Raw genomic sequence first — 11,579 nt, 5'->3', positions numbered from 1 at the left:
CTCAAAAAAATACCTATATAAAGTTTTATTTTTCTTCTTTAAAATATTTTTAAACCGTGTTACATTAAGATGTATTTATTTAAACATTATACACATTTTGTCATCAATTTTTGAATACAAATAACATTAAAATATAATAATATAATAACAAAAAATAAATAAATATTTAATATATTATATTTTTTAATCCTTTTTTTCACAGTAAATTTTTGATTTATACTAACACTAGAATATATTTTACTTTAATTATTTAAAGAGGGGTGAGGGGAAGGGGTATTATATTAAGTTATGGACGATTTATTAAATTCTCAAATCATTTATTTTGTTAATATTGATAGTATTAAACAATCAAGACTTGAGTGGATTTTTACATTTTTAATAAATAATTTATTTGGATAATATTAATTGAATTATTTAGTTAAAAATAACTTATAAGATTCTTAACATAAAATGAGTTATACAACTAATATTTACAATTTACACAAATTATGAATCATTCATCAATTTCATCTTCCATTAAATGCCCAAGTTTGATTTCTTTGTGAGAAGTAGTTCCATCTGTTGTACGTTCTGGTCTACTTTTCTTCTTCTGTACCTTTTTTCCAAATTCATATTCTGGCATAACCAGTTTGGTACTCTTAAAACTCGGTTTCATTTCAGGTTTGTTGGACTTCATGGTTCTCTTGAACACTATTTTCTTACCTTCTTCATTATCATTTTCGTCATCTTTAGATTTTCTGGTTTGCATTTCTTTAAGAAAAGCAAATGCGGCAGCTGCATTGCTTTTGTCATTCATTTCGTTTACATCAGCCAATGAATATTTAGTCCACTTATGAGGATGCAATTTGAAATCTGGAGGTCTGTGTTTTTCAATTATTCGCCACGGTGGTATTTCAGGCTTGACAAACAGACTGTCTTTGCCTCGGAACTGTCTGGTCAGCGAGCGACCAGTTCTGCGTACTACACGACCATTGAGTATTTCATGTGCGTCAGCCGTCGTAGCTTTTATAATTTTTGACTCCAAGTCCTTCTCTGCTTGATCAAGCACGGCGAACAGGTTTGTACGTTTGTTCTGGAACTCTGGAGTGTCACCGACGAACGTTGGATCCTGAAAAGACATGATTCGTGTTCGATTGAAAACTGATACACCAAAAACTTCTTTCCGCGATATTACTTCGTTGTATGCATTGGCATTGCAAATCACAACAGTCACGGTCGACTTACGTACATTTTACAATAATTATATTATACAAAAATACGAAGTAGTTTAGATGGAGTAAAGTGTAAACGGTAATGTTGTACTTTAGTAGCACTATAAAACAAACTAGTAAGGATAATATGCTAAATTGCCAAATAGTAAGCTATCCTACCATCTATTGTGGTAAATAATAATATTATTATTTTTCATTCGTTATCAGCTGCTGTCTGGTATCATTCGTTCATCCGTCCATCAGTGGTCGTGGTAGCGGTCATTATGTTTATCATCGACCGCGGTTCTGTGCCACGAAACTTTGAACGTCATTCGCCACTTGTGGCGGGCAAAAAAATCAATACGGCATACGCAAAACGCCGACGACCGTGGCCCGAGTAGGTACATCGTTTTCGTCTGGAAGTCGGACGCTCGCGAATAGCTTACCTAATCTTACTGAACGGGATGAAGAACATTGCCAAAAACAGTCGGGTGTACGTCATCGCAAATCTGTCGACGAATCACGAAGGAAACTCGAAGCTGGCCTGCGAACTGATCGAAACTGCATGCGTGAGCCATAATATATAATTTATGATTGAAACACTTTTTTTAAAAACCGATCACAGCGTGACTCTATTTTACACATAATTATTATTGTAGGACGAACACCTTGAACGCCAGACGATATCATAATATTGTACTATATTATTTAAACATTATTCGCTTCGTCGTTTCGATTATATTATTATATATAATGAGTGTGTGCTTATTATAAAATATGTACAATAAATATATAATGATATAATATTTTTAATATTATATCTGCGATGACGATAACATTCGTACTGAAATTATATCCGCTAACCACGGCCGCTGCGAGAGCTGAAGACGATACAACTGCGAGCGCGCACTGCTCGTAGACGATATATTATGGTCGCCCTCGGCCGTATATTATATTAATTGTGTAATACATCAATAATATAATCTCTTTCGAATTATCGGACGTACCTACATGCCGTAGATTTATTACATTAATATTTATTATATACAATTATAAGATACATCTATACCTACATATTTATGCTGGACGATCATCATCTATAAATCTGCGAACTCCGACGGCCGTGCAAAAAAGTATCATCCCCGAATTCCCCTTCCCACCCCACAGAGTTTCCACATCGTTTCGACTTGTAATTATAATACAAGTAAGCGTACTTTATCATACAATATGTAACAATACCTACTGCTGCAATATAATATTATTGTCCACATACTATACTTTAAAAAATCGAATTTTTACACTTCAGTAAATTTTGCAATTTTCGGATTATCACCCATACGGTAGCAGTTTTATTTATATTTATCCATGACGTGAATCTGTAGCAGTGCAGTGTAGTATTTGGGTTCAATAGTAAATACTATACGTTTATCAGTTTACGCGGTCGTATGCGGGTCTTTTTTTAAACGGTTTTGTGGAAGCGTGAACTTACTGTCCAATTATATTTAAAAAAAACAATTTTTATATTTTAAATATGTCGAAACGAAAATTAAAAATCTTAACGATTGCGGAAAAAGTCAACGTCATTAATATGGTCGAACAGAGCGGGAAAAAAAATTATGAAGTAGCAAACGCATTTGGCATACCGAGCTCTACGTTATCGACTATTTTAAAAAATAAAACAAAAATTTTGACGAATTTCAAATTGCAACCAAGCCGGAAGAAAATTAAGCTATCTGAGTTTCCGAATCTGGATTCTAGTTTATTCAATTGGTATGTCCATTGTAAGAATAGTAACCTACCCGTAAGTGGACCTATATTAAAAGAAAAGGCCAACATATTTGCAAAGTCACTGGGGTACACGAATTTCAAAAATAGCACTGGATGGCTGGATAAATGGAAAAAGCGAAACAACATTACTTTACGCAAACCTTGCAGTGGAAATTTGTCGAATTTTTCTATCAGTAAAGATCAACTTTGTTTTCAATGGAAAAATGATATTTTAACCATCATCAACGAATATTCGCCTAACGACATTTTCAATGCAGACGAAACAGGAATTTTTTATAAATGTCTACCGGACAGTAATGAGCAGCTATCTTATGGAGATGACGATTGCCGGGATGGCAAACGAAGTAAGGAACGCGTCACGCCGTCACGGTTCTTTTGTGTACTAATATGAGTGGTACCGAAAAAATCAAACCATTGCTAATCGGAAAGTCTACTAAACCAAGATGCTTCAGAGGAATTAAATCTTTACCAATAGATTATGAATCAAACCCAAAAGCATGGATGACGGCGTTATTATGGAATAAATGGCTTAAACAATTTGATGAAAAGTTGTTCAAGGAAAATCGTAAAATTATATTATTTATTGATAACTGCACTGCTCATGCCACTATCCCAAATTTAAAAGCGATTACCATCAAGTTTTTGTCAACCGACACCACTTCAAAAATCCAACCACTTGGCCACGGCATAATCCAAAACTTCAAGGTTTTTTATAGAAAAGAAGTGATACGTAAAATAACTTCTAATACTGAACTTCAACGCACTATTTCAATTGATTTGCTTCAAGCTATACGAATAACTGACAAATCATGGAGACAAGTTACGTCTGAAGTAATATCAAATAGTTTCAAAAAAGCAGGTTTTCAACACCCGGGTACACTAAGTCTTGTTCAAACAATTTCTTCCTACCAAGAACCCTATCAAGAAAAAAATCACCCTGAATGGTCGTATATCAAACAAAAGTATAATTTAATGCCAGAATTTACTTTTAACAGTTATGTCAAAATTGATGATAACCTAACAATCTGCAGCAATTTGAACGATTCTGAAATAGAATCTGAAGATGCGGGATTGGCAAATAACTGTATACGTGATAATGACAGAGACGATCATTCAACTTCAAGAAAAGTTTCTTACAAAGAAGCCACAAGAGCTTTAGACATTTTACGTGATTTTATTGAAACAACCGAAGGTATATACACATTTTAAATACAAATACATTATATCAAATAAATAATAATTATTACTTTTTTAGGAATGGACAATATTCATTTTGAAGCATTAGGAACCATAGAAGATGCCATGGATAAAATAAAACATACAGAAGCGCCTTAAGTATTTTCATAAAAAAAATGTTTTATCTAAAGTAATATTATATTGTAAATTTGTAATTACAAATTATTCTAATATATAAATAATACTAGTACTATGCCGTATAATAATTCATGAGTATTATTTGCACTGTATATGCTATTCTACCTAGAAATGTATAAACTAGGTATTTTTATAATTGTTCAGCCATATTAGGTAAGTATTTCATAGTTGATATAGAATATATTGGCATATAGATCTATAATAATAGTAATAATAGCTTTTGATAAGATTACAACTCAATCAATTTTCAAATTCAAGGTATTAAAATATTGTACTATACATAATAGGCACTACCTAAATATATTATATTAGGTTAAATTCCTTAAATTATATTGTCTATAAATCGAAAAAACAAAATAGTGATAACTCTTTTAAAAGTATGAAATAAATTTCTATTCTTAATGTAAGATGACAATGTAATTATTTTACTAGTTCCAAATAATATAAGCATATTTTCAATTGTTGTGAGTTATTATTTAAATATAATTAATAATTATTTTTGTTACATATTTAATCTAAATCAAATATATACATTGTCATTTATAAATTGTGATGTAATATAATAAAATTATTAATTTGTATTTAAATTATATAGATATACGAATATATTACTGTAATTCAACATTTTTAATATTCATTTAAAATATATTAAATGCTCAAATTTCATGAAAATGTATTTATTGACTTTTCCTTGAAAATATACCTAAACATATTATACCAAGTATACCTTACTATAACTAGTTAATTTTTAAAATCCTTTATTTTATAAATAAGTTGTAATAATAATAATAAATTTATTATTTTCTTTATCAGAATAGAAATCATCAACTAATTGTCTTTAATAATATTATAATTTTGTTAGAAATGTGGCGCGGATTATGTATTAATGGAACTTGACGAAAATTCCAATCCATTTACTAGTGAAGATATCACAAACTTTCATAAGTTGGCTCAAGATAATGGGGCTGTTTTCACGACCAAATCGTTAGTGGTTAGTCAGTTTGTAAAATGCATATTACGCATTACTTCACATAGGTACAAATGTGCTATTAATTTGTTTAGAATTCAATTCGTCAAATTTCTCCAATCCAGCAATTTAAGGATATAAATAATGACGAGGATGAAATAAGTAGTGACTTGCAACTAGCGTTTCCTTCGATTCCAGAAAAGGATTTTTCCGAAGATCGTAAATCATATGAAACCGTCGATCTAGTGGAAAAAATACAACAAAAATTTCCCAAACACGAACTTCAGTTTTGGGAATTTCAAGAAATGAGCACCTGTCTTCCAGAAGTGGTTATTGCTATCGGAATAAAAGTAATTAATATAGAATTGACTATTTATCAATATTAAATAACTAATAGCTTAAAATTAAAAAGTTAAACGTTTTTTTTACTGCAATTATATGGTAGTATACACTTAATTATATTTAAATATAAATTAATTTAACTATATTTATATTACAACTATTAGGTATACCTATAATCAGAGCAGTTTTTGAAGAGTCGCCGGTATTTGAGACGTGTGCAGGAGGTAAGGGGTTGTGAATAGTGTGTAGGTGTGTAGTTAGTACTTATTCGTCATTCGATTTACAAAAATAATTTCTTTAATTTTGGCAAAAACCTTCACGGTATTGTGTAAATTTTCCATTTTCACACTCATGTTAATTTTTAAGTTATTTCAAATTATCAAGAAAAGTACTGGGAAGCTTCGAATTTTTACGGGGGGAAAATAAGCTAAGATGGAGGAGCTTAGTACCAACTAGATACAATGTTCCATGGTAGAAACGACCCTCAACTGTTGAGATTAAGTTGTCTGGTCCAGAACGTATAATGATATAAAAAAAATTGTTTTTTTTTAGAATTAATTAATTTGTTCATATATTTCAAATTGTGATTTCTTATGACGTTAAAGTATAATATTATTTTATATCACCGTTTCGTTATTATGATTATATTGACAGTTTGATTAAACCTCATTAAACAAATTACTCATGGATTATTTCACACTCAAACTAATATTTGTATTGTTTTTGATCGATAAACCACGATTTTCGACTTGTTTTGTGATAAAGTTGTTAAATCTAAAATGTTAAGAACCACCAAACGGCTGACGGCCGACTCTGGGGAAAATAATTGAATAGAATCAAACAAGTTTATACACTTAAAATTAAAACTACTACCAAAGATTATTAACCATCGGCCATCGCATACTTATAAGTTATAATACGAAATTAAAAATAATAACAACCTCAATATTCCCTTTAATAACTCTAATTTTGGCAATCAAAGCCTCCTAAGTAAAGGTAAATACAATTATAGTATTATCACATAAATACAACATAAATTTTTTTTCTTTTGTTAATTTTAATCAGTATAAAAATGATGTAAGTACTTAATACTTATACTTTAAAATAAAGTGTTGTAAATTCTCACTTGCGTAAATTGTCTTGTATAGACATACCTGGATTGATTTTTATTTCTTATTGTAACATTATTTAAAGTTTTATCTTTTTTTTTATTATTTTGTTTAATTTTGTTTTAATTTTGTAAGTTACTTTATTTTATTTTAATGAACTCAGCTATCCACAATGTGGATTCCACATACAAGTGAAAACTTATAATATAAGTTTGAAACTTCTGTATGTATACTGAAATACTGAATACTTATATGAATATGAAATTTATACATTTTTGTGATTGCAATAAATAAATATTATTATTATTATACTAAGAGTTCATAGATGTAGGAAAATGTATTTATTTTTTCAAATAATTGTTTTTGTTATAGGCGATATCTTGCAAGTTTACGTTGGACGATAAATCTATCGGATACGATCACGCGATGTCTATCTCTACTCGAGACTTCCGTACCATGGTGACTAATATTAGGACAGTTGAAGTTGCGTTAGGAACAGGGAAAAAAGACAAACTCTCCCCATCTGAACTGCCATGTTTCAAAAAGTTATTCAAAAGTGTTGTAGCTGCAAAAAATTTAGAACGTGGATCCATATTAAAAGCGGAAGATATGAAAATCAAAGTTAGTGACACACAGAGCATGTGTGGATTTTACTTCCCAGTAGTAATCGGTCGACAGCTATTATCTGAAGTTGATGAAGACGATCCAATTTTTGTTTCTGATTTTGATGGGTATGATATTTTTCAGGATAACATTTTATATTGCAAATATACTTATAACTTATAAGTTACAATTTATTTATAATAACATTATATTATATTATACGGACTGCCAGTATCGATCGACAATTTACCAGATAACACTGCAGGTTTAACTTATATTATTACTTCAATTTTTACTCTAGAAATTCTTTCCGGAAAACATAAAATAAAATAAATGTTTTTTTGAGGGAAAAATACAGTAAAAATCAATATAACTAACTAATAAGTAACTAATGAATTAATTATAGGTGTACAATTATTATTATTGGTTTATATAGGTTATATAATTCTTACCTGTTACCTAATTCATAATATTATTATATGGTTTGTTAATTTAACACTTTTTATGTCCTTATAATTATTTATTTTATTTGTTTTCCGAATTAATGAGATTTTATTGATAAATAAAGTCTAAGTAATAATACATCTACAGTTTTTTGAACCTAGCTCTGTTAGTATATTGTATGATTACCTACATTTATTATATATTTTTATTCATTTTTCAAAATATGCAAGACCAGTTTTAATCCAAATAATATATTTATACATATAATATTATGGTATTGTAACGGAAGTTTAGTGAAGCTTTAACTGTTACATGTAGTACACTAGTACGGATAATACGTAAATACTTAATACCCTCGGATTTTTTTTAACAGTTTGTATTTTGAATTTATAGCTAAAAAAACTTTTTCATTTAAATAAATTATTTCAATCATTTCTCATGTCTCATCACTATAGTCAAAAAACTACTTTGTAGCACGTTATACACTATATGGCGATTATACCCTACAGTATTTTTAGATTTAGAGCATACAATACTTAATTTTCTAAATATAATCAATATGCAACAATACATTTAGATATTATTCTTCACTTCTACTGATAATACAATTTAAAAATTTTTTTATTCACAGAATAATTTTTTTGCATAACAATGTTAGGCTTCTTTATTTTATATTTTCATTATACATTTGCATGTTAATTTATTGTATTAGGTACTCGTAATTCATTAACATATTATAATAATTTTAGACTGCAACATTATACTCATTATATGCCGTACGATGATCCAGTACCAGAGTATACCGACTATATAACTGAAATCAATCTGGGCCGATCCATACATTTTAAAAGCCCATGTTATATTATCGCTGAAATAGGACAAAATCATCAAGGTGATATAATGATGGCTAAAAAATTGATCAAATTGGCCAAAGTAAGTACCTAATCTATAATATATATAATACTATAATGTATGCTTTTTTGATAGTATACATATTATTATGTATAAATCGTATGGTTTAATTATTTTAGAAATGTGGCGCGGACTGTGTAAAATTTCAAAAAAGTTGTATAGATGAAAAATTCACGTTGTTGGCCAGAAATAGACTGTACAACAGTAAAAATTCTTTCGGTACGACTTACGGAGAACACAAACACTTTCTAGAGTTCACTGAAGATCAATATAAGGAACTGAGGAGATATGCTGTAAAAAAAGTCGGAATTCATTTCACTGCATCAGCAATGGACCCGGTAAATTAGCTGCAACAATTTATCAGAATACATTTATATTATTATATTACGATTTTCTAATTTTTTACATCATCCTAATATTATTGTTATGGTTTAAAACTCACTTCCACTGAAGCTATATTTTAATTATTGTAGGTAATCGTTGTGTGAATAAAAACAAATACTTATTAGCCCCAATAGGTATATTTATACATATATACATAGTGGAGTACCTACGTAGGCTTTTTTTCAAAGGGTTTAACTCGTATATTGTTATATTTCTTATACAAGATATAAAATTATGTGTATTGGTACTTCAAACATATCTTAAATAAAATAAACAAAATACTAAAGATACTATAGGTTGGGGGAAGTGACCCATAGATTTGTCACTAATGAGCACTATCCACTTTATCTATAATATAAAAAGTATCGTTCATTTAGATGACATATCCGTTTTCTGCAGGTTTCATTCGATTTCATCGTTAGCCTCAAAGTGCCGTTTGTGAAAATCGGTTCGGGCGAATCAGGCAATGTAATGTTATTGGAAAAGGCGGCCAAAGCTTACGTTCCGTTGGTCATATCTACCGGCATGCAGACGCTCGCCGACATACGGATCACTTACGAGACAGTCAGCCGGTACCATAATTATTTCGCGTTGTTACACTGCGTGTCCGCGTACCCGACGCCACCGGATGAGGCAAATCTGAACATGATTAAGACGCTCCGCAAGACTTTTCCAAACACGATCATTGGTTATTCCGGCCACGAAGTGGGCTCTTCTCTGACAGCTGCGTCAGTAGCACTCGGTGCAAAAGTAAGGATATGAAGAGGGGATTATGGGAGTAACTACATTATAGAACATACAGAAATACAGTGAAATAATAACCATATTGTTCTGTTGTCTATATACTATATTTCTATATTTCTCTGCTGTAGGACAACGAACTCTCAATGGGTCATTGGAAATGTCCATTATATAGAAAAAGTATTGAGACTCTGTTTAGTGTTTTAAAGTAATGCAATTACAGAGTAATATTATATTGTAATGAAAATTAATTGAAATGTATTAATTATATTTGAGTTTTACTGAGTGTTATCCGTTATTAAACATCAATTATTGTGCTACTGGCACCGGGGATAAATATTACTGTTCAGTTCCGTAGTATAAAAACATTATAATAGAATATAGACTGGACGAAATACGCAGAAATACCTTTTGTCTTGCCTGGACTTTATACATTTTTAGTTAAGTGAGGTGTCCGTTTAAGCAGCATCTATAATATTTTATATTAGTAATTATTAGAAAATATTAGTTAATACTTAACGAAGTTATTAAATATTAATTGATTATTGTAATTATATTAATGTTGTTTCAGATTATTGAAAGACATATCACACTAGACAGAAATATGAAGGGATCGGATCATATTTGTTCATTAGACCCTTCACAATTCAGCAAACTTGTTAGAGACATTCGTTACATCGAAAGAAATTTAGCTATTTAATAATTATATGCATATCTGTATCACCTCAAAGTGTTCATTTACAATTTTCATTGGTGCCTAAATATGGTATTTTAATTTAATTGTTTAAAAAAAAATAAGTCAAGGTATATATAAATGCTGGCAGGTATTATGTAGGAAAATAATAGAAAAATTCATTTTTAAACAACATACTATGTAATAATATAAAAGTAGGTATACTCTAATTATTCTTCAATTATTCTTCAGCCATTCATACACAATAGCTTAACAGGTATTTCTATGCATAAAATAACAAACTAATAATTTTACTGAAAAATACAACTTTAAGACTCATATGGTCTCCAAACTCACATAACGCTCAAGCACTCACAAAGTTTCCTGCAAATCAGATCACATCAATATGGTAGCTAAAGAAGAACATTCCAATCTCCTTACCATATGTACTTAACATTGTACCTATACTATATTCGACTTATTTAGATATTTAAATATTTTACATCATCACATCATTACATTTCGTTTACTTTAAATTATTTTAAAATTTTTGAATAGAAATTGTTGTAAGTAAAAAAACGTATCATTACTAGCTGACTTTTATCTGCCATTTATGTATCTTATATTGTATAGTAGTATGTATTAACACGTGTGCTCTTTGTAAATTTCTAATATAATTTTTACATGTTTAGATATAGCTTATGATTTTTATAATGATAGCGTATATACATTTATTTTCTGGTAGGTACCTACTGTAAAATAGTGAACATTGATTTGTCGTCGTCGCTATTGGTAAACGTACGAATTTATTATAAAATATATTTATGGAACGTAATTATTTACAATGGTAATATTATAACTACCCGTTGTAATATATTTAACACATAGGTATAGATATACCATAAATGTACACTAATAACGTCGAACTCCATAGCACTAACTGCAATAGTTAAATAACAACAATTAAGTCATAACTAGTGACAAAACTAAAAATATGTGTAACTCAGAGTAAGGCATCTATAGAGAAACCGAGAACGGATGTAAAGAATACA

At 29.7% G+C, this 11,579-nt stretch overlaps 4 protein-coding genes across 4 annotated transcripts; 3 read left to right on the top strand and 1 right to left on the bottom strand.

The window, feature by feature from the left end:
* Positions 1-300: 300 nt before the first annotated feature.
* Positions 301-1,400, bottom strand: LOC111036522 (protein TSSC4). Its single transcript, XM_022318557.1, has one exon. The coding sequence runs from the start codon at positions 1,118-1,120 to the stop codon at positions 494-496; it is 627 nt and encodes a 208-aa protein (XP_022174249.1). The 5' UTR covers positions 1,121-1,400; the 3' UTR covers positions 301-493.
* A 254-nt stretch (positions 1,401-1,654) lies between these two features.
* Positions 1,655-11,244, top strand: LOC111036519 (sialic acid synthase). Its single transcript, XM_022318554.1, has 8 exons — positions 1,655-1,759; positions 5,215-5,343; positions 5,415-5,669; positions 7,143-7,501; positions 8,567-8,750; positions 8,849-9,067; positions 9,513-9,863; positions 10,426-11,244. The coding sequence occupies exons 1-8, from the start codon at positions 1,655-1,657 to the stop codon at positions 10,552-10,554; spliced, it is 1,731 nt and encodes a 576-aa protein (XP_022174246.1). The 3' UTR covers positions 10,555-11,244.
* LOC111036521 (tigger transposable element-derived protein 4-like) lies at positions 1,757-3,390 on the top strand. The gene has a single exon (XM_022318556.1). The coding sequence runs from the start codon at positions 2,722-2,724 to the stop codon at positions 3,367-3,369; it is 648 nt and encodes a 215-aa protein (XP_022174248.1). The 5' UTR covers positions 1,757-2,721; the 3' UTR covers positions 3,370-3,390.
* Positions 3,343-4,631, top strand: LOC111036520 (tigger transposable element-derived protein 4-like). Its single transcript, XM_022318555.1, has 2 exons — positions 3,343-4,170; positions 4,234-4,631. The coding sequence occupies exons 1-2, from the start codon at positions 3,366-3,368 to the stop codon at positions 4,311-4,313; spliced, it is 885 nt and encodes a 294-aa protein (XP_022174247.1). The 5' UTR covers positions 3,343-3,365; the 3' UTR covers positions 4,314-4,631.
* Positions 11,245-11,579: the final 335 nt, after the last annotated feature.

Source organism: Myzus persicae, unplaced genomic scaffold (assembly GCF_001856785.1).
Source record: "Myzus persicae strain clone G006 unplaced genomic scaffold, MPER_G0061.0, whole genome shotgun sequence".
In the NCBI taxonomy this organism is placed as follows: Eukaryota; Metazoa; Arthropoda; class Insecta; order Hemiptera; family Aphididae; genus Myzus; species Myzus persicae.
Note: the sequence above shows the minus strand (reverse complement) of the source record. Positions and strands in the feature narration are given on the sequence as shown.